General features: G+C 37.2%; 2 protein-coding genes across 5 annotated transcripts in view; one reads left to right on the top strand and one right to left on the bottom strand.

The window, feature by feature from the left end:
* LOC139122922 (uro-adherence factor A-like) overlaps window positions 1-14,387 on the top strand; it is a 76,105-nt gene extending 61,718 nt beyond the window's left edge. For 3 of the 4 annotated variants that reach the window (XM_070688791.1, XM_070688790.1, XM_070688793.1), the window contains 5 exons: window positions 1,072-1,197; window positions 2,041-2,199; window positions 2,508-2,666; window positions 2,966-6,208; window positions 6,574-14,387. In XM_070688791.1, the coding sequence (XP_070544892.1) occupies window positions 1,072-1,197; window positions 2,041-2,199; window positions 2,508-2,666; window positions 2,966-6,208; window positions 6,574-9,599 (6,713 nt within the window). In that variant the 3' untranslated portion in view covers window positions 9,600-14,387. The remainder of the gene's footprint in view (window positions 1-1,071; window positions 1,198-2,040; window positions 2,200-2,507; window positions 2,667-2,965; window positions 6,209-6,573) is intronic. The other variant, XM_070688792.1, reaches the window with a different exon arrangement.
* A 5,011-nt stretch (window positions 14,388-19,398) lies between these two features.
* Window positions 19,399-24,122, bottom strand: part of LOC139122923 (Golgi-specific brefeldin A-resistance guanine nucleotide exchange factor 1-like) — a 50,970-nt gene continuing 46,246 nt past the window's right edge. Inside the window, 1 exon segment of the mRNA XM_070688795.1 lies at window positions 19,399-24,110. Coding sequence (XP_070544896.1) covers window positions 23,851-24,110 — 260 coding nt within the window. The 3' untranslated portion in view covers window positions 19,399-23,850.

Here is a 24,122-nt window from a genome sequence, read left to right as displayed (position 1 = left end):
TTAAAAGGAGTGAGATAGCAGCACCCTCATTATTCAAGATGCCTCAAACCAAGCAACACGGGGACAGAATTCCAGAAAATCTACCATTTTGAGTTCATTCCAGAAAGAACGTTACAAAAACCAATATTGTCTTCAATGTAAATACATCAAAGCTTGATAAAAGGCTTAGTTTTAAAATCTGCATAATTTCTTTGCATATCTATGTTTAGAAGGTATTGATGTTTATGTGTAAAATTGATCTGCCTATATGCCACAGAATTTTGTTTGTAAAAATTTGAAAGAAATTCCTAAGGGCATTTTGAAAATTTCAATTATCCATTATGACTGTTGGCAAATTATTAGCTATGAAACAGAGACAAGTAATCCACAAGGTTCTTTCTTGCAAAAATAACTGTACAGCTTTATTGGCTGCTACTCTCTTGCAAAAATTTTATAGGGGCAATATACCAATATACACATATATAGGACACCATATGGGAACCACCATTCAGAAAAATTTAGTACATGTGAAATATATATTTTTGATACAAGACAATATGGGTGTTTGGTACCAATTTTGTGACCTTTAAGTGTAGAGTCAGGACCAAGATTTACATTGATACATTTCTTGTAAACTTGATGCTACATAGTGCAAAGACTACCATTTTTACATCCATGTCATAGTGTCCAGTCAATTAAGCAACATTAAGGTGGTCATTTCATCATTACGTTGTAAAACCGTTGACCGCATGAGCCAAAAGTAACACACATACCAAAGATCAAGTGAATATATGCAATCTCACCAGAATTTTCTTGTGCCTGAGGTATAAAGTAATGTCATATTGTGCTTGAAATTTCTTGCATGCAAGGTATGTAAGTGGTTAAATATCAAGAGTAATTTGTCACAGAATACAGGACATGTCTCGTGATGTCACAATCCTTCAAACTTTATATTCTTTCCAAGATATGGTTAAAGGATAGTTATTACAGGGTCATTAATCAACAGCAATGCCATTTGATATGTTATTAAAGACTTTGAAAACTTAGCAGTATATCCACATTGTACTTTATTGCATATTTGCTTATTTACAGGTTTTGGCAATCTTGCAAGAAGCTCAGGAACCCTGTATGGAATTCTCCGCATAAGAGATCCTACAAAAATAAGATATATGACATCAAAGGACACAAGGAATAACCAGATCTTACCATCAGAATTTGGTAAGCATATTTAAATGGTCTATCAAACCCTTAGGTATAGTAATTAATAACTAATTAAGAATAAGTACTACCATTTTTGTGAAGATGGAGTCCCTTATAAATGTGTTACTTTAATGACAAATCTGTCATGTCACTAGCGTAATTATTGCGCTTGTTGACGAATAACTAAACATCAAGTGTGAAAGTGTTCCCTACGATAAAATTGGCCACACCATGAGAAATTAACCCTTTTCCTGCCAAGTTCATATGTCACAATCAGGTCAAGTTTGTTAAAACTAATTAAGCACAATATGTCTTGTTTGGTGCATTTTAACAAAAAATTGAACATTCGAAGGCCCCTGAGATATACTGTAAACGTGAATTTTATAGACTAAGCTGTTGAAACAGACCAAGACAAATGGGTGGAAATGTGTAAGGTTTTGGCTCAATACTGCTTTTCACTGAGTTGGCTGATGGGGAAGTGATATGGCAGGTAAAGGGTTAATACAAAATGTACACTCAACTCAATAGGGAGTTTTGTAGCTGCCTGTTTTGTATCTATATAATACACATGCAGACTACAAACGCAACATATCAGATCACAGTCCCTCCACAAAAGATCGTGATCAGATGTATTGATGCATTATTCTGGTGGGTATGCCCCAAGCCTTGCCTGTATCATTTTATGGACAAACTTATAAGTAGGTATGTTGCCTTAAGAAAATAAAATGTATATGATTATTTATTCAAGGTGCCACAACAGACATTAAAAGTATGTTTGGTGTCATAAAACTCATGATGTTTTAGTAAAATACTAAAAAGTTGAAATACAAACGAGTTGTTATTTTGCATTTCCACTTTCAGTGACATCTGTCAGTCTTGGTGTGGGTAGACCTCCCATAAAGGAAGAGCAGATTCCAATGGTAGAGGAAACACAATCAGTTACAAAGACTGATATGAACCATGATGCGTCGAGACAATTAAAAGCAAACTACAGCGCCACATCAACTTCTTTACACCAAGGTAACTGGAAAAAATACCCAGAACCCAACCGCATGCTCAAATGCACAGGCCGAATACAAATGCAACATACATGTATCAGATATATCAATACATTATACTGGTGGTATACTCCAAGCATTGCCTACATGTATATCATTTTATCAACAAACCTGTATGTTGCTTTAAGAATATGGACATCATGATCATTATTTATTCAGGGTGATGCAACAGACATGACACGTATTTTTTGTAACATGAAACTCGTGTTTTAGTAAAATATTAAAAATTTGAAAAACAAACAAGTTGTTATTTTGCATTTCCCTTTTCAGTGGCATCTGTTAGTCTTGGTATGGGTAGACCTCCCATAAAGGAAGAGCAGATTCCAATGGCAGAGGAAACACAATCAGTTACAAAGACTGACATGAACCATGATGCGTCAAGACAATTAAAAGCAAACTACAGCGCCACATCAACTTCTTTACAGCAAGGTAACTGGAAAAAATACCCAGAACTTAACAGCACGCTCAAATGCACATGCCGAATGCAAATACAACATATCAGATATATTTATGCATTATACCAGTGGTATACCCAAAGCACTGCCTGTATCATTTCATCAACAAACTTGTAAGTATGTGGCCTTAAGAAAATGGACATCATGATCATATTTGTTCAGGGTGATACAACACACATGACAAGTGTGTTTTGTAATATAAAACTCATGTTTTGGTAAAATATTAAAAATTTGAAATACAAACGAGTTATTATTTTGCATTTCCCCTTTCAGTGGCATCTGTTAGTCTTGGTATGGGTAGACCTCCCATAAAGGAAGAGCAGACTTCGATGGCAGAGGAAACAGAATCAGTTACAAAGAATGACATGCACCATGATGCATCAAGACAATTAAACTACAACGCCACATCAACATCTTCACAGAAAGGTTACCGGAAAAAATACCCAGAACCCAACAGCACAGTGGACAATAATAAAATTGAAGACAAAGAGACATTCATAAGTAAGGCATATTCAAAGACAACATCTAAGAGATTTGAACAGAAAAATGGACCGGAGGATCAAAGTTATATGTTATCTGCTCTTAATACTCAGCTCTGCCCTGGACCCCAGACAAAGTATCATACTAAAAGATTGCAGAACAAGTACAACATCAAGCAATGCAGTGTTGTACTACCAAAACTTGAATTGCTCCTTAAAGATAATGCTGCTACCATATTGGGTGTTCACTTAAATTTGCTAGATGCTACAAAGCTGAGAAATTTGCACTGCAGCAGTCACAGTGGCACTTTGTGCAAATCAAGGCAAAATGCAAAGATAGATTACAATAAGAGGAATCCATTCAAAGAAAAATGTAGACTTGGAAGTAGTCAACATCATGGTTGTTCATTTAAAAGTGGTAATAGAGAATCCACAATGAAAGCAACGACTAAATCATGCAATACTGTAAGTGGCAGTTGCCAAGATAATGTTTGTCTCAATGATGATGGTTATGGTAATGGGGAAACACTCGTCTGTTCTAATGCTGCTACTGTAAACAATGTCAACATGATAAAGGAATTGCCAGATATCAAGAAGACTTTCATAACATTACCAATCTCCACTCTTCCAGTCCAGAATATACCAACTGCCATCAAGAAGGAAGCAGAACACACAGATCCAATGGAAAATGCTGCCCCAGTAAAGAATAGTCCGACAGATGACACAGTGGCAGTTTCAGATGCCTGTTTGGATCGACCGAAATCAAATCTCTCACCAGACGTCAATGACTCCAAAGGACAAGATCATGAGAAAGCAACTGACATAAAAGGACAAGAGAGTGGTGTACAAATTTCACCAAAGGAAAAAGTTGAAGGTGCGGAAATGGTTCAACTCACTTCAAATGGATCAAGTTCTCCTCAACTTGGTGTTTCTGCAGATGCAGATGCAAGCGTAGCTTTGTCACAAAACACCAAAGTATCAACATCATCTAATATGGCTGAAAACCACACTATCATATCTAATGAAAGCAAAGTTGATAATCATACTTTGTCTGCTGAGAAGCTCAAAGAACCTAGTCACAAAGAAGTAATTAAAGAATGTGACAAATCAACCGAAGGAATAACCAAAGTGGGCTCAGTATTGTTTTCTAAACGTGAAGAAAAGTGTAATCAAGCTGTCTGCAGACAAAGTTTATCAAATGATTCCACTTCAGAGACACTCAACAAGAACAACAGTTCTGGAAATTTGATCAATCGTATCACAACGAAGTCATTACCAGATGTACAATTTCATGCAGATGAGCACAAGTCCAGAAAAGATGTGTCAGTACAAATCCGTGATCCACTGGAAACCAAACCAAGTCATAGGAGACAATCGCAAACTGAGAGATCTTTTAGTTCAAAAGGGGATAAGTCAGAAGATGGCGATAACAACTCATTTTCCAGTTATGAAAAAGTATCTGTTAATGCTGAGGAAACAAAGGAAGAGCTGCATGAGAAGGGAACTGTCCAGAAAGCACCAAATACCAAAAGTAGGTTAATGTTGAGGGGATGCAGGGGAAGTCAGTTTGATTTCACATCATTCCAAAGGGCTCAGAAATACAGTGTTAATATTCAAAACGAATCCAAGTTAAAATCTGATGCCAGGGATCCAAGGGTAAACAGATATGAGAACTCCAAAGGAGGCAAAAGAAAGCCCAAAGAAACTGCAACTCAAATCACGGACTTACCTCCAAAAGAGGAAAAGCTCCCCAATGGGCAACCTCAAGATAGCACAGACAGGAAAGATTTGAAAGCCGGAAATGCACATGGCACAGACAGGAAAGATTTGAAAGCCAGAAATGCACATGTTATACATCCAAGTGAAAGCTCAACACATACCATACCGACAAATGCTATATCTATGTCTCATACTGACATTAAGAAAGCTGATGTTCACAGTCCATGCATTAACAGCCCAGGTGTTGAAATTACAGATATAGCAAGTGTTAAAAGGTTCCCCATATCTCAAATACGAATTGATGAACAGACTTCTACCAGAAGTGCAAAGATCCCTGACAGGGAAGAAGGCAGTAAATCTCCAAAAAGTAATGGTTCCCTTGGCTATTTTGACCAAAGTGAATTTGGCATCGATAGCAAAGAAGAAGAGGTACTGAAAAATAGTGCGACTGTGCACAGCTGTAATGTGCCACCATCACTCACCCCGGAAGATAAAGGTGTTGGAAAAGACTTGTCTGTCAGTTTGAAAGATCCTGTGCAAGAGAAAAAGGAAGAGGACAATGCGATAGCTGCTCCATCTCCTTCGCAGCCAGTGAAAGAAAAGCCAAGCATGTCTGTGCATCCTATAAGATGGGAAACTTCAACAAATGAGAACAAAGATTTTACCAATGAAGACCAAACAAACCATCAAAGCGACAGGGTGGCGACTCATACAACCTGTGATGTTGGAAATGAAATCCATAGTGAAAGTAGTAGAGATTTTGGAGTCAATGCCAAAGGCAAAGAAAGTGTGCAGGAAAAGGCAACAGCCTCAGAAAGTGAAAACCCAGTGAAGGAGCAACGGAAAGATACTTCACTGCAAGAAAATGATCCTCTTGATGTTCAATCTTTGAAAAAACAGCAAAATTCAGTGTCTGTAGCTCACATCAAATTGAATACTAACCTTCCCGATATACCGGCATCATCACCTGAAAAAGAGAGACACCAATGCAAAGGCACATGTGACATTGTTACAGCGAATATAAAAGGAAATGGTGAAATTTGTGAATGCAACAAATTAATGGATATAGAGGGGCAAGAGGAAAGTACTGAGGACGTCAACAAATGCAGCACCAGTGAAGATGGACACTTGAAGAGTTCAGATGATGATGACAAAAGTGCGCCCCCAACTGTAGATGAAGGCAAAAAGATGATAAGTAACCTTCTCAGTGTCCTACAAAGTAATATTCACCTAGCAACATCGGATGTTAAGTATGCAGCAACCATGCAAGAAATGGTAAACCTTGTCCAGAAGATGGCAGTATATGTTGAAGGTGGAGGTAAGAAAATTCATAAGTTCTGTTCATTGTGAACCTTTAAACTGATGGCTTTACTGTTTGTACATTTCTCTAAACTGTAAGCTTTCAGTCATGCCCATCATTTTATGATTCTGGATGTTAAGGCTGTTTTTCTGTTGGACTTCAAAGAAAAGTGATCATCATGTTTCGTAGATTTTAAATTTACATTTTTCATCTCAAATATTTATCTATTTGACTGTGTCCTTGAAATCACATCACAAGGTCGGGATTGTTCATTCTTGTCAATAAGTATATGTACGATTCATGTTTTTTTGTGAGTGAGGAGCTCATCACTGTCAAAAGCATCTTTAAATTAAACTTTTCTCGTATTTTCATCTCTTCAACAGGAACAATGCCTGATAACTCACCCATAGAAGAGACCATGGAAAAGATGAAGTCACTGCAAAATGCAATGCCTTCACAACCACAGCAGCAGACCTGTAGCAGTCAGAGTCTACCACGTACGGAAATGAATTCCACAATGGCTGGAATACCTCATGCAAACCCCATGTATAACACGGGACCTTATGATATGTCCCAGTATTGGCCGTACCCTTATGGTGGCAGTTGGGAGGAATACAATGCCTATCTGTCATCATACGCTGGCCAGTATGTTGGAATGGAACAGTTTATGCCGTACATGTATCCTCACTCAGCATATGACCCAACAGCCATGCAGTATATGTATGGTATGATGCCTGTAGATGCATATACCGTAGACACTGCTGAAGCCCTTAATCATCAAGATGAAGTGCAGCAAGGTCAACTTATCAATCAAAATGCAGCATCTCTTGAATCAGGAAGAAATCAACATAGTGAGTCACCAAAGAAGATAGGGGTAATACCAAGAAAGTGGTCAACTCCAAGTTCCAATTTACATGAACATCTTGTTATGTCCAACGATCAAGTTGTAAATTTTAACACAGCCTCTCCAACCAAACGCACTTGTAATTCACAGCAACTAGTGCACAGTGCAAATACAGATGACAAGTGGCTAGAAAATGTTTGCCAGGGAGAGGTCAGTAAGGTAGCTCGAAAGAGAAAGATTCCTTTTCTGGAGCACACTTTTTCGCCTTCAAGTTCTTCAAGTTGTTCCGCTTCCCCAACTAAGAGGGTTACTCTTCCACCTAACACACCAACACGAGCAGCGGAAAGACACAGCACACACTCCGAAGATGATTTCGCTCATCTGTACTTGGAATCAGTTGTAGATGGCACACTAGTCAGCAGTAGTGATTATCAGTTTCAGAAATGCCAAACTATCTTGGAGGCAGAGATGAACAGTGAGGGATTTGTGGATCCTGCATTATTGAGGGCGGTAGACTATTTAAGTGATGATGGTGACAGTCTCCCTACAAGTGAATCACCAAGTTTCATGGCAAACTTACGAAGAAAGAGGAAAATCAGGCAGTTAATGAGATTGACAGAGAAACAACAAGATGTTTTGAGGCTTTATGGGGAACTTAAAGAGAAGAAAGAGAAGCTATTTGACCAGAGTGGCCAAGTGTTGGACATTCAGCCATCTAAAGAAAAAATGGTTAGCAGTATCAAATATACTTCTCATTCCCCTCACTTGATGTACAAAGAGAAAAGTAATAGCAATGATGTTTCTGTCACAAAGCAACAGAAAGACAGAACTCAAAAAGTGTTTAAAGAAGAGGGCGTAAGTAACCAGAAGCTATCTTACCTGGAGAGTATTTCAGTTATGAAAAGAAGTCAGTCAACAGCTTCAGTACACAAAACGAAGAACAAATATGCAAGTGATGGATACAACAGAGGAGATGAGCCAAATATTGAAGTCAGTGTAGTCAATGAGCGTGCATTAAAGGGTTTGGCATGTGATGAAGCAAACAACAGGATAGGTTCAAAGAGAACAACTCGCATTGTGGAAAGTGTGCAGAAAAATAACCACTCTGATGAAGACAATAAGACAGATGTAACCTCAGAGGGAGGAACAGCCATATTCCAAGAAAAAAAGCATAAATGGTATTTTAAAGATGATGCTGAAAGCAGACTATCAAAAACAGCCATTATGGGAACTATTGTGCCCTCTAATGATGCGGAAGTGATGAAAGAGGGTAACCATCCAAAACCTGGAAAGGACCATTCATATGAAGAAAATACAACCAGTGTAAAATCTTCTAAAATACAAGAACCTCGAGATGAGTCCCTCAAGACTGTATCAAAACCCTGTAAAACAAAGGAAGATGACACTGGTACTCAGAAAGGACCTTCTATCAGAAGTGAGATTGGAAAGTACAGCAAGCATGACAAAGCAAAGTCAAGTGAAAGAGAGTCAAGAAGTTCTGACCGCAGCTCAGCTAGTGATAAAGGGTCTAAAAGAGAATATAAATCAGAATCACCGATCTCAAGATCCAGCAGTGAGAGGAAAGGTCCCAATTTCCCTGATTTTGGTCCTTTTTGTGGAAACCCTGCCAATGTGATAACAAGATCTCTTCCTGTACCTCTGAATTTGTTTGGTATTGTGATTGGTAATCGTGGGAGAACAATCCAGAAGATCCAAACAGAAACAGATACATACATCAAAACACCAGATACTCCATTTAAGAAGGAGAATTTTCTTGATCAGGAATACTGTTTTGAAATTTCCGGCAAACCTTCTAACGTTGAAAGAGCAATAAACATGATACGTAGAATTTTAGACGTATTTCAGAAGATGGAAAGAGACTCTAGTACACGAAGGGGCAGGTATTCACCAAATGTAGATTGCCGGCATGATGCACCATATTTGTCAAGTCGAGTTGAATGGGGCAGAATCCTTGACAAATCTGAGAATCTATCTAGGGAGGCATATCATGGTTTGTTGGATCGATATTCAAGGCATAGTGAAGAGAGGAGTCCGAAGAGCACCTCCAAACAAGAGTTATCAGTCTCTGAAAGAGGTCATGGAAAGGCTACAGAAAGGTGGAGGTCAGAACCTATTCTTCATCATGACGTAAGGTTTGTGGAGATTAAAGAAGATCAAAATTCGAATACCTTGAAACATGATGTGTCAACCACCAAAGATAGCAACGAACCCAAACAGAAGAAACGTGAGCTTGACAACACAGACCCAGCTCAAGATGATCGCAGTACCTCTGTTACAGAAGGCAATGCCAAACACGATAGTTTGCCAGAAAGTTCTGAAGATGGAAGCTATGAATCATTGGAAGACGTCTGCAAGCATGCAAAGCGATGTCGAAGGGATGACCCAACGTGTAATTCACTGTCTTTGGCAGACAGTCAGGTTATACACCTGCAAAGTAACAAGAACAAAGAGAAAGAGAGTGAAAGACTCATGAAGGGACTACTTTCAATAGGCAAACGACCATCCAAACAGGACATCTCAAAGGTTAAGGAGACCGAAACATAATCATATCTGTTGATCAAGAAAAACTGCGTCAGAGCTTAATGTTGAGGAAGTGATTTTCATTCTGATTGAAATCTTTATGTGACATTGAATTAGGGAGGTAACATTTCCATAACAAATTTCATGCTGGATAATTACACAAGAGACTTTTTTTATTAAGCCCCAGCTTGATTTACAAACCAAAAATTGCAAAATAAAAGGGAACAAAATAGTTCCTGAACAATGGTCATCAACTATTCTTCATAAAACACTGTTTTTCTGCGATGTAAAGGGAGTTAGTTCCATTTGGTTCACAAATTGTCCAGCAATATCTATTCTAGAGTAAGATCTCTTTGCACATCTGAAAATGAGCCATTGGTCGCAGGCATGCTGAAGTGTTTGAAAAATCAAATGTTAAAATCATCGCTCATTTGACTTTGGATTTTGTAAAATGTCAAAACACCAAGTAGTAAATTCAGAATGAGATCATGTTTGATGATTCAAAAGGCCATTATTTGTAAACTTTGTTAAGTCTTTCAGACTTTCAATAACCATTTGCTGTCAGAACAGAGCAAGGAACTTTTATGTTCTCCTGGAGTGGTAAGTATGGCCTTCATACATTTCATACATTATTCATAAATTTGACTAACTCATTCTACTAAGTCATTATACATCTTGAGTATTCCCATTCATACTTTAGTTAGCTTGTCAAGTCGTTAGACAAGGTAACAATGAAAATGTTCCTTCACATAAGAGATAAATGCCAAATGACGTTTTTTGTGTAGACTGCATAATTTCACTGTATATCTTGCATAGTCAAGCATTGGTCACTTCAAAGTATTAAAGGAGCAAGGTATAAAGAGTATTCTTTGAAAGTGTAAAGCATAAATGGCATTTGTTCAACTCTTCAATTTTCATGATAGCATTGTTATTTCAAATGAAACAACATATCACATGTCTCTTTCAATTATGGGAAAGACTATAAGTAGACTTTCATCTATTTTTTCTGACTTTTTCTTAATGTTTTTGTTGTGTAGTTGAAAGGAACAATTTTCATCCTTGAGGATTTTGAAAGATTGACATTGGTTTCAGAAATAGTTATATTTCCTCAGATATTTTTGTGAGAATGGAATGTGTCATTTTCCTTCTTGTACAGATCGCAATCATGCAGTGACAACTGAACTCTTCTTGAGGGCCTTTCATAATGCTAGCAAGGCCAAAACATAGTCATGACATTATCTCTTGCTATTCATGAATTTGTAACAATTTTAGTCACTTTTTCTGTATACCGTTCTTAGCCAATCCATTTCTGTGCCAAATGAGAATATTTTTCTTGCCACCTAAATTGTGAACAATTCTTTTTTGTGATTTTTATAGAACTATATCTGATTCCAGTTTATGGAAACCAATATGGTGCTACTTTAATACCCTTTGAAAAAATGTTCAGTCTTGTAAGAGGAAAATGAATTATTTTTGATATGAACCAGCCCTTTCTAATCAATGGTTGGTATTTTAGACACTTCTTTACTTTGTAGGTAGACTTTGGAATTGTAACCTCTAGGCATTATCACATGTTAGAAGGCCAATAGCTGTAATATTTTGTGATTTCCTTTCATTTTTAGCTCAATTTGGTAAATGTATATGTACCAAAGACAGCTTATAGGGTAAGTATGTATGTCCGTCTGTCTGAATGTACGTACCTATGTCCATCCATCTCAAAAAATCAAAAACTGCAGCACCTATAGTTGTAGTATTTGGTGTACAGGTGTACCCAATGCCCAAAGGTGGAGATGTGAAATTGTTCAAATGAACAATTTAGTGTCAAAAATATGCAAAATGAGGTAAAAGGCAAAATCCTGCAAAGTTCCTGTAACCACAGGCCAGATTTGGTTGAAACTTGGTATACAGGTTCAGTAGGGCGACTTATGAGAATTGTTCAAATTGTAGTGAAATTTCAAATTTGTTATTTTCGGGCAATTTTTCCTGTTTTTGGTCACAAACTGTTCTCTCAAACAACTCGACCACAAGCTGTAAAACTTGATTTGCATGAACCTGGGGTTCACTTTCATCAGATTTGTTCAAATTGTGGTGAAATTTTTGTTTTTGTATTTTTAGGCAATTTTTCCCATATTTGGTCAACAAATCATCTCCTTTGAAACTGCGCTTTGAAATTGTGTATGCATGATCTTATGGATGATGTCAGTCAGATGTGTTCAAATTCTGGTGAAGAAGTCATGTATTTTTGGGTCCATTTGTGGTCAAAAAATCATCTTCTCTGAAATCACTTCTCAGTTTGTTTTGCAGTGTGTTATGCATGTTCCTAGGGGTAAACTTAATTTGAGATTGTTCAAATTGTTGTGAACTGTGCATATTTGTATCTTAGGGTCATTTTCTCCTATATTCGGTCAAAACTACTCTGAAATTGCTGGTCCGATTGGTTTGATATTTGATATGGATGTCCTTAGAGGTGATCTATATCAGTTTTGTTCAAATTGTGACAGAACCTGCACAATTATTTTAGCGACAGTTTTTGCTGTTTTTGGTCCTAATTTTACATGTTAGTGATGATTTGTAAAGAAACACAACTGAAGATCTTCAAACCAATGATAAGTTGTTTTCTTAAACATTACTGCCTGATGAATTTTCAAATACTGGTCACATTGATTACGTGGAATATGATATTACAAGAGGTCATCTTTACTTTGGTATGGTAGATTGTATCACTAATTTTGATGTACCAGGCTGCATGGAGTTGTATATGTGTGTGTCTATAGCAACAGTTGCCATTCATTATGCACTTCACATTGGTATTTGATGGCTTGTGCGTCAAAATGTGTCATGATTATTACGACCTAAGGCCCATACCGTAGAAGTTAATAAATATCATCGGTACACTCACTCAGGCCTGTCATGTCTAACGAAATGTGAGCAAAGTGTCATTGATGCTACTTTTTTAATGTCAATACAGTTTCTTGTTCTACTCCCCAAAGCATGTTGAAGATGCATTGTATTCAGCTCGTCAACTCAGTCTGTACATATTTAGACTTAATTGTTTACAAGTGAACTCTTGTCTAGGCCAGCTAGAATTCAAATGTAAACAACAGTGTATTTTACACCTCTATATGCTGTGTTGACAAATTAAATAGTGGGTGTTTCAACGTGCTGTAGGGAGTAGAACAAGAGATTTCAATTGACATAAACCACAATTGAGAAAAAAGAAATAGATACAGCTACTGGCCCTTTAAGTGTAGTGATAAACTTTTTTTACTTAGTTTGTAATCTTTACGATTTTTGCCAAGTATTTTTGTAGTGTTTATTTAGATCTGTATGAAGTAATGCACCAATAACCCTTGGCATAAAAAGGTCCATTTGTCTTTTGTTTAAAATAGATTTCCGAGATTTGAAATCAAGAAACAGTGTTACCAATGGTGCACTTTACTTATACAGCATATCAGAAGATATTTTGCAATCTACCAGGTACACTTTAGCTCCATGTCTTGATAACAGTCAAAATTGTTAGACATTGAGTTCAACTATTTTTGATTTTGCAACCGAAATTAGTCTCACAAAAATCTACCATCTTGAGAGGATCTAGATCTATTCCGCCTATCAAAAAAGTTATTTCGTTTACGATTTTGGTTTTCTTTGTGGAATTTTCAAATTGCAAGTAGTAGATTCGGTTACTGTTGCAATGGCCATACGTCTGTAGATCTCTCAATGAATGGATGTTTAACATGTCAGGATTTTTCAGGATGGAATGTTAAATGCTGTCTGATTTTGAATCATTAATCATGGCTGTGATAGAAAATATAAGGACCGTGACCAAATTCCCTGCTGGTAAAGATGTAAAGAGCGACGGATCGTTTGCGTTACTTTCAAACAATTGACGCGGCTACTATTTTCAAGTATTCAAATGACTGTTCCATGCGTACGTGCTCATGAGAGAAACTTGTCATTCTCGAGGCACGACTTCTTGAAGTTCCATGTTTGTACCACAACTTCAGTTGTTAAGCCTGTACAAAAAACATGTTGGACAAGACTGCACATGGTCGGAGCGTCAAGCTACTGATAGCAACATCAGTTGCCAATTTTTTGCCGTCGGGGGACCAAAATGTTGTGAAATAACAAAAAGTGATCTTTACGATTGATACTCATCGTCCTCGAAATATTTTCTCTCACAATTCTGCATTTGACATAGATTCCTCAAAGCAAATTTTTTGTTCGTGGAGGCAACGCAGACACATTGGTATTTAATCAGTTTTATCTCAACACAAGGTGAAGGGCTTGATAAAGTTTCAAATTTAAAGAGAGCAAAGACCTTCCACTATGTGTATAGTTTACTACAGCAAAAAGTAATGCGAGAATCTAGCTTTTAATGTTGTTCTCATATCAGTAGTTTTGTGATCCGATTGTGCAGTGCATTTTTTTTACATGTCCACAGTCGTTTCCACGCAATTTCCAAACTCTGTATATCATAATGTAGACGGTGTTTTCCTGATATCGCTTGTGAATAGTATTCGCACTCCACTGACAGTAGACGTATAAGCAGTGAGTTATTTCAATAATCTGATGTCAAATGGTATATATTTTCAGCGAGTTGGTTCAAATGGTCTTACAGTGTTCCTTGAGTATCTTTGAAATAGACTTATAGATAGTACTGTATTCGATTTTTGTAGTCTTGGCATTTCACAGACAAAAATTTATACGTTGGATTGAATTAAGAATTCATGGGCATTACTTTTGTGGTACCACCGTTTTGCTGTTTCAGACGTTTTATGACTGCGCATTAAAGCTGTTTATACTCAAATCTAAGCTTTTGTGTACTCTGCAACTCATTGTGGTTTGATTTTGTACGTTTCACTACGTAATACGTACCAAGCTTTCAGAGTTCCTTCATAGCGTCTTTTGGTTACAGTGGTTGTATAAACAGTTAAACGAAATGGATATTATGGGATACCGTGCTCGACGTGCCATGCTAATTCCTTCTCGCATAATAGGCGCTCAAACCACAGCTGGGTAAAAAGACATCACAAGCAATATACACACAGGCGCCCGTGGGTTGGGTAGTCTGCTAGATCGATCAATTTTCTGCTTGATCCATAGTTTGCGTGCTCGATCTGCCCGCCACTGCAACCTAAATACTCCCAAGGTGTGAAACAGAATCGAACACGGGATCGATAGATCAAGCAGAAAATCGATCGCTCTAGCCGACTACCCAACCCACGGGCTCCTGTGAATATACATATAGGGATTAATCCGCTACCAAAAGTTACGCACGGTTAATAAAAGTTGGCAAAATAACCCCGCAACTGACAGGAAGAAAATCCAGTCAATGTCCTTATTGATTTGGAAGTAATTGTATTGTAGTCCACAGTGCTTATGAAAGTGTTAAAATTTATCTGTTAAAGTTGGTGTATTGACTCAAAGGCGACTGTCGTGCATTAGGTATAGCTTGAAAGAAATTCGCATGATAAAACCTTGAATGAAACCAAGGTTATGGCTATAGCCAATGTGCTTCGAAATTGTGCCGAGATTCAGGGATTGAGAACTGTCGCTTTAAAACGGCAGTCCTCAATCCATGGTTCTCGCATTAGTTCTTGTGGACATGATCGTTTGCGCGATATTAGTCCACTCTCCTCCGTTTGAAAGTTGTGTCCAGTTAATTCTTTTATCCAGACATAAAGCTGATGTAAATTTAAAATAAACTTTATTCAGGAAAGTACTCTGTATAAGTTGATCTCCAGAGTAAAAGTTTTACGGACATCAGCAATTGGTTACGCAACCTGAAAACTGGCATATAGTGTGTATGTCGTCGTTAACGCCATTGGCGCCCCTTGTATAAACTTTGACCGGTATCAATGTGTAGTGGTAGATGGTCCTTGGAATTTATTTCGAAAGAAATAATGACACACAGTTTATAGTCGTGCAGTAATACCGTTGTGTCAATAGTCCTCTACTGGTAGTTTTCAAGCATGGACGAAAGATATTGAGGTGGTACACATTGTTCTGCGGTGGTACACGTATTGCTCTTGTTAAGTAATTCGTGCCTTACAAAAGTATTCAGTAAAATTTTAAATCGGTTGAAACTATTTGCTTTCTCTAAATGTATTTGGAGTATGCCTCCTTATCTGGACGTGCAAATTGAAAAAATGGCCCCTGCAAATCGTATTCGACTGCATTGGATCATATCATACAACAAAATGTACATTGTAATGTACCGTTACGGTAATATATATGGCTGATCTGGCACCAATAAGACGGGACTCTGAGACGCGCATATTGGATATATATGGGTTTGACCGAGGTACATCGGTAGAATTTGAGGATAAAATCTCGTCAATTGTGATTTGTTATCAGCTTTACTCAACTCATGAATAATCAGTGCACACAACAAACTAATATCTTCAAAGTCTTCTATCTGCAAAAGCCATGAACTCTTTTAATTACATCGACCTTCGTACTATAGATTTCTTAACTTTAGGAGTGCCGGCTGCGGTTAACGCTTTGTAATTATTGTAATTAAGATATCATCGATCAGACGACATAAAAAGTACGATAGTCCTTGCACACATCAACAACGTCATCACAGCTGAAATTGCTGCCTCTGCCGATCTTCAGTCTTTACTTTACCTCAAATTAAAGATTAAAAGTATATGATTCGGCAAATGAGACACAAGACGACACAATACCAACTTGGTATAACACCAAGGTTAGGTCAGGACGTGTGAGACGCTGTATCGTGAACGATGTCATCTTGGTTGACTAATAATCATGTTGCTGACAAGCAGTGACAACTTGTCATCAATCCCGATCTTTTTGCTCTGATGAGCGACTCGCAATTACGTATGCACATATTTAGTAAAATGTATTTAATATACCCGGCACAATGCCTGCTTACAGGTCGAAATGATCCTCAGTTATTTGAATATACGCAATTAAGCCATTGACTCTCTGCAAAACTCTGCACAAAGCTATCGTTGTGAAGCGAAAATTGACATGCCGGATTTTCAGAAGTATTAAGATACAAGATGACTTTCAGAGCACGCAACAACCAACAAACCAACCAACTAAAATGCCGTTCACCCGTCCAATAGTCTGATTAGTGATCGTGTATATCAAATTATAGGTCAAAATGCATGTTTTACATTTAGGAGGTGATTTATAGAAGCAATATTTTCATGGTTAACTACGTTTTTTCGTAAGTCGCAATGTGGCCGCCAAGTCACGCGACCAATTGAATTTTCTTGCACGAACCCAGACTACAGATGGTATGCGTATATTTTGAGCTGAAATGGTCTCGGTTCTTCACAAAATATGCTACTCGAATGAGTTTTCAGCAGGCTGTCTGTTAAGAACTTAAAGTCGACTTTACTTGTACATGCAACAGTAGGGAAGGAGTATGCACTAGGCCCAAAGGACTGTTCCTATACATAAATTGAAAACTAACAATTCTGAGAACTACATTTACTGCATATGGCTTGATTAGGGTAGTATGCACCTCGGAAGTGAAAGACTTAAACTTTTGCTCTAACTTTCCTCAAGGAATCTTTCAATCATTCTCTTTCAAAATCAAGAATCAAAATAGGGGGTCACCGTGCAAATTTTGGTACTAGAGAAACAAATTACCCAAGATTTACCGATATTAAAAATTCAAAATGGCCGCCATCCCTGTGTTAACTCTATGGAGAAAAAATAAAATTTTCGAATTTCGAAAAACTAAACCGGTGATAAGTTTTCTTTCACCAAGAGCTTTAAAATGAACCCCCACATGTGTGCTATATCAGAAGAGAATTGTAAAAGTTTGGGAGTCCGAATGTCTGTCCCCGAGGCGCGTTCCGAGTCTACCTTAAGCCTTGAAATGAAATAGTCATTACATTGGTCACAAAGCCGAAACTCGAAATATCAAATTTGATATAAAATCCCGAATATCAACAGATACGACATGTATCAGTCCATTATCGTGATCGGCTTAGTCATATGGCATATTTAGAAAAGTGATAAATTATTTTTATGACACCCTTGCCCACACGGTGAGGTGATCTAGACCAAAGGAGTCAAAAGATGTATATCCGCATTTTTTTTTTACTTCAATGTACACTGAACACTCCACGCGCCTATGATTTTGACCGCTGCTGACATATATACCTGCGGTTTGTGCGCTTCTTTCTATTTCCCCACCCTGGCTCCGTGGATAGGACATGTAACTCCAGGTGAATTATAATACTTAAGTTATTGAACAACTCTCTTTTATTAAGGGTTTATTAAGGGTTGGGATTTGGCCGAGCGGTTTGATTGCGATGTGTTCTCTATGTGACTGGGTGCTGTACGTTGTAAGTTCGAATCCGATCGAAAATTTACTGAATTTAATACAATGACGAAAATGAAAGTGCCTGCTCCTAGTCTGTTTTTCCAGACAAAACACAACTAGATCATCATTGGCAGAAGTTCTAGACGTGCGTGATCAATAATATTTAGTCTGGAATTCATACAATTCTGAGAGCTAGGCATAAGATCAACGATCAACCGCCTTCAGTTACATAATTAATTCATCTTTGATGACAAATTTTTCATCTGTTTATTTGACCCTACGATGACTTGGCTTCGTTATGTGCCAACTGCTACACAGTGTGTGCAGCTGCAGTCGTGCACATTAGTAAAGGAAGGACTCCCCCACCCCACCAATGACAAGTAAGAGTAGTTTAGTGTTGTATTCGTGTCAGCTGTGACAGAAGCCATAGACTCCCCGTCTACTGTCAATGCAGAAACCAATCGCTTAGGTAAACCGAAGTTATTCTCATGGAAATAAAATCATTTTAACAAAATAGACACTTTGTGGCCATATTCGATCGTATCGCCAAACATACTGATCAGACATGTGTGTGTAGCCTATGGCTCGTACCTTACTCACGCATGCCAGAATTTGTCCTGGCTTGATAATCTTTATCTGAAATAGAATCATTAACTTGCCATACATTAATTATATCATACCATTGTATTGATGGCGCAAATACAGCGATTTTGGTTGCATGGTCAACATGTGAAAATAACCGTGCTATATTCACAATGTTACACGGTTGGAACAAACATGACCTATAAGGTAAAGAAAAATCCCTTTTTTGAAATTTCACACCAGAATTTCAATAAACTGTTATGATATGCTAGCAGTAAACAACTTGAGCAACGGGTATACCAATCTAGTGACCCCGTGCATACATGTCGTGAACTGGTGAAAATGTAATAGTAATACAATTGCTGGGTCGGGTTTATTACAGTGCGTTTCACCAAGGTACCGCAACTCAGCGTATGAGACGGACAGATTTCACGCACAAACCAAACGATTAGCTTGAGTATCACGACACATTTCAAAGCTACCAACCCATTGATTAATTACAGTAAACCAGCATAGGGCAGCTGCAGTCTAGACCGAGAGATACACTTGATCTACAATGTAACTGTTTTTTACAATTTCAGCTAAGAGTTAAAGAACTGAAGGTTTTCTCATCAGAAACGCCTGCTCTCGAAATAAAACGTTAATACAAACTTTAACTTGAAAGGAATGAAAAAAACTTTGTTTCTTGTGTTGACAACATACTTTTGAAGTTCATGTGAGATTTCGAAGTCGACATCGTATTCGAGCCCTGTGTATTTCATTTCTTTCAACGTTAAAGTTTCAACTCTTCAACAAGGTAATTAAACATTTTTCATTACTAGTAATTTCGACAGATATGTGGGAATTAACCCAAAAATTTTAACTTGACCAATGGGATATACATGTACATCTTTGCAATTATTGATATCAATGAAAGGATTACTACTTCAATAATGTATTTTATAGATATTTTATTTACTGTCTGAATGCACAACACATTCATTACAAACAAATTACATCCAAGTCAATTTACACATATAAATTATGGCCAAATGAACAAGGTGGAAATGAACTAGATGTAATGTTGTGTGGCTGTAAATCTAGTTGCCAAACACTTGAACTGTTGTCTATCATATCCTTTTTCAAGATAGGAATTCTGACCTCATTGAACTTCACGATACCCTCATTACAATGTGTTTTGAAATAAACACGTAAAACTTCAGAAATTTCTTTTGTGCACTATAGGTAGCATCATTACTTGGACTTTCCTCTGATGTTTGTTAAACAGCGACATTTTCCTGAATTCCACTGTTACATTGCCAAAAACAACAAATAATTGCACCAATTTTATAACCTATGACAAAACAAAATCAAAAAAACTACTTTTGTACTGAAACAAAAAATTCATTTTTAATAGTATTTTACCACACAACACTTGCATAAACCAAGTGCTATTCGATAACACACAAAAACATGTACTTCACATTTTTGTATTCATTGGACGTTCTCCTCCTTGGAATACCTTACCTAATAGTTTTGACTGTCTTTGGTGAATATGCAAATGTCCATATTTCATTATCATCAAAGACTCTTTACATGGACACTTATAAAATATTTCTTATCTTCATCATGGTATGTAAGAAACCATTTTCAAAAAAACAACAACATTAAAACTTAATAATGAAGCAAAGAGTATGATCTTTTCAGAAAAGTGTCATGTGTATCGTTTGTAATATGGCCATGCATGGCAAAGGTTTTACTTTGTGGGAGGACAAACTGCTCCGTGTGTAGTTTTTGAATGATTCTTAAGTGTGAAAATAAATCAGCTATTCCTGACTTTTAAAAAAATAACTATACAACACACTGAATGTACATGTACCTTCCTAGTGTCCCCTGAACATGAATATTGTCAAGTTCAATTCAACTAAAATGCAAAAGGATACATCATCCTGCTAACAGGGCCAAATTGAAGAATAATAAAATTTGGCACTTGTCCAACTGGTTTATCCTTCAAAGCACACGATAACAATCATGGTAAAATTTAGGTACTTTGTTCTAACCTTTGTATATTACCTCAAAATCAAATATAATATTTATGTCTTGTCTCATGTCATAGTGTGTACAATCTTTCCCGACTCAATCAATGCCAAAACGTCCGACAAAAACATTGCACATACATTATGAGGCTCTATTACTTGAATCAACAGTGAATAAAAAAAAACAAATCTTAATTTCTAGGAATAAATTTTATGATATACAGTAAACCAAAAGATTAAGTTGCACAAATATTGGATATTCATGAACCTAAACTTATAAATGAAATAATTTTAAATTTCAAACTTGTACAGAATGCTTCAAATATCAAACTCTCCATTCTAATTTTGTTCACCATACATTTTTATATCATCGCTGTACATTGTTTCTTCTGAAGACTGCCAGAATTCACTTCATCCAAATCAAGACCTTGCATGAGCCTTGTGGGCATGGCATTAATATTTTGCTGAGTCAAGCCTTTGTGTAGATTGACACCTATCACCTATGTGTAAGCAGTCTTGTTTTGTATATCCAAAACTTCTCAGCTTTTCAGTCTTTGGAGAATACTTGCTACTATCATACATTTTTATTAGCATTTCTATAAGAATATAAGTTTTCTGGGATGTACATGAATTATGCGCTGTTCATTGTAAACACATGTCCTGGTGTCCCTGTCCTTTCCTTTGGTGAAACTGTGATATTATCAGCCTTGGTGGCCACTCTTAAACAATTTCCCTAAAGCTGTAATAACACCGAAGGAATTACCACTCGTATCTGGTCAGTGGGGGCTTTGCAGTAAAGCTCTGAAACTTTCAACATAATGCAACTCTGAACTGAAGCTAGATTACTCACATGTGTTACATTTTGATCAATCTGTTATTACGCTAGTGCCATAACCTTTCATCAGCAATATGGTATATGATAATGGGCATTACGTGTATCTTGGACAGCTGTGGGCATACAACTCTGAATGGCAAATTTTTACAGAAAATGACGTGAAAAATACCCTACTCGTTTTCTATAGGAAGTATGTCCCCTGCTAATACCAAATTGATCAGTTCTGTATACTTAATTTAAAGGCTTCTTGATAAGAACAGAATACAAAACATTCAGACATAATTTACATGTACACTACTATTTCAGTAAACATAGCATGGTATAGTTCTATGGGTAACAAAGTACCTCTCAGTATTTATTTTCATGGGACAGAATAAGCTGAAGAAGTATGACACTGTATGTATCTCAGATGAATACGACATTATTCAATTTATAAGACATGTCATTTTATAGTATTTGCAACATTTCAATCTTTCTTTTTGAAGAAACTTGATTGATGAAACAATTTTGAAGGTTGCAGAACTTTTTTGAAGCGAAACATTCTAAAGGGTACGCTATGTACTGTATATTAAGGCGCTATCTAACTAGGAGAAGTAACAGTTTTCTTTTTCACGTGAATGGGATACCAAGAGTAAATGAGAGCACAAATAGGAAAATTTATCTGTGGCAGATCTTTTCAAATACACATCAGACTGATCAATCTGCTTTGCAAGAGAAAATCACAAATTTCAACAAAGACCAGTGTTCAAGCTCACGCTTTTGAAATAAACTTTTCAACTTCGCACGTCAGAACGAACCTGAATGCGATGGACAAAGCTTTCATCCCAGTGTCAAGATGACAACTGTGTCAAGACTACAGTAAATTTCATGAGAGAATAGACAGTAAAAATCTAGCTTGCGAGAAAATTTACATTCAGTCGCATTACTGTCAAGTTAACATAATGAATTAGCCATCTCTTTTGATGGCAAAGCGGTCAATCTATGATGTTGATCACTGTACAAAACAATTATGCAAGTTCTATTTGCTCAGCCACCGCAGGCTGTGCACCCTATGCACAATCTTTGAGTCTTAGCTCAGTGCATGTATCCCGGGACTCTGTGCTTGAGCAATAAAAGTTCTTTAGTTGCACTAGTACAATCTACTAGTAAAATTCATCTACTTAAGGTGGAATGCACTTAGGAGACAGATATTCAGACAGTCACGTTTTTACAATACTTTTCTGGTCCATCTCTAGAGGGCGCTCATTTTGAAGCTCTTGGCTAATGAAAGTTTTCAGTCTTGCATTTGTGAAAACCGAAAATTCAATTTTTCGGCATAGAGTTAACAGAGGGATTGTTGCCATTTTGTATTCAATGTGTCAGTAAATTTTAGGTAATTTTTTTCTACAGCACAAATTTGTAGAAGTTAACCCTGATTTTTTTCTTGAATTTTGAAGAGAATAGTTTGAAGTTTCCTCGATCAGAGTTTGAGCACAAGTTTAGGTCTTTCTGTTTTCGAGGCGCACAGTGGTTTACGATAGTCACCAAGGCATTGTGAGACACAATTAACACAGATTTCTACGACTTTTGAATCACAATACGACAATTTCATTAACTGGTGTCACATATGACATATAAGAAAAAAGATAAAATGCTTAATATATATCGTTCAGAATGAAGTCGGGATGTACCTTTGATATGCTTCTTTGTTTTGAAATTCTTCTTTAATGCATACGAGACCCTGTTTGATCTCAATAGTGTGTTCAAAATTGGGATGGGGATGTACAGCTAAACTGGACAATGAGGACTCTTGATTTCTGAAAAAATACAACACTGGAAGACCACCTTGTCATGATACACAAGGGGAGGGAGGGGGGAGTTTAAACATTTACATGGGGGAGAGGGGAAAGGACAGTTCAGAACAAGAATCGGTAAAATTTTTCTTATTAAGTACAACTTTACAATTTTACACCAATCAAGTGCTATATTACATCAGGTATATCCATCATTGCGATTAATTATTTTACAACAGAAACCTATTCAAAATGAAAATATCATCACAAACCTAGTCACTACACAAAATGTAAAGGATGGTACATTTAAATTAAAGCAATACACAGGTAAAATTGATATTATTTTTCAAACTGCTGTATTTTAGTATTATATTCAGTCTATGTGTATTTGTTGATTTAGGTAATGAGGCAGCTATTTTCTGTACGCTCTGTTCAAATCAAGTCACTGACTGAAGAGTCCAGTTCATTGTGGGAGTTCCATGCAAACTTACATAAGAAATACCTGCTTTGTATTGTACACACATGCATTTTTTCTCCCGTAGAAGGTTTCAGTAATTCATAAAGTTGCTAATTTTGTTGTGATATCTATATGTATCTACACACAGTACGGGAAAAATTGCAACCGACTGCACTCTCTTGCACACACAACACATGTGTACATGAACACAAGCACACATACATGCATAGTTTTCCCCTTTCTCTCGCTCTTTCTCTCTCTCTGTTTTTTTCTATCTAAACAACTGAGAATATGTCATGTCAAAGGTTACTGAGCAGACTCAGTAGTGATGGCCTGTGCTTGCTGCGTGACAGCTAACACAGGCAGGGGTGCACCCTGCATAACTTGTGGGTTGAGTAGGATGGGTACAGTTCCTGATGTCACCGCTGTGTTGGTGCTGGTGACTGGACTGCTCAGTGCTGGCAGTGGCGGCTGAAGTATGATGTTACCGGCACTTGCTGGCGATGGTTGTGCCATTGGCTGGCTTGTCGTTGGCTGTGGACTGCCTGGCCTTGGAGGGCTCACCTCTGTTTGGGACA

This window comes from Ptychodera flava, chromosome 22 (genome assembly GCF_041260155.1).
Source record: "Ptychodera flava strain L36383 chromosome 22, AS_Pfla_20210202, whole genome shotgun sequence".
Lineage (NCBI taxonomy): Eukaryota > Metazoa > Hemichordata > Enteropneusta > Ptychoderidae > Ptychodera > Ptychodera flava.
The sequence above is the reverse complement of the archived record's forward strand: the minus strand, read 5'-3'. Positions and strand labels throughout refer to the sequence as shown.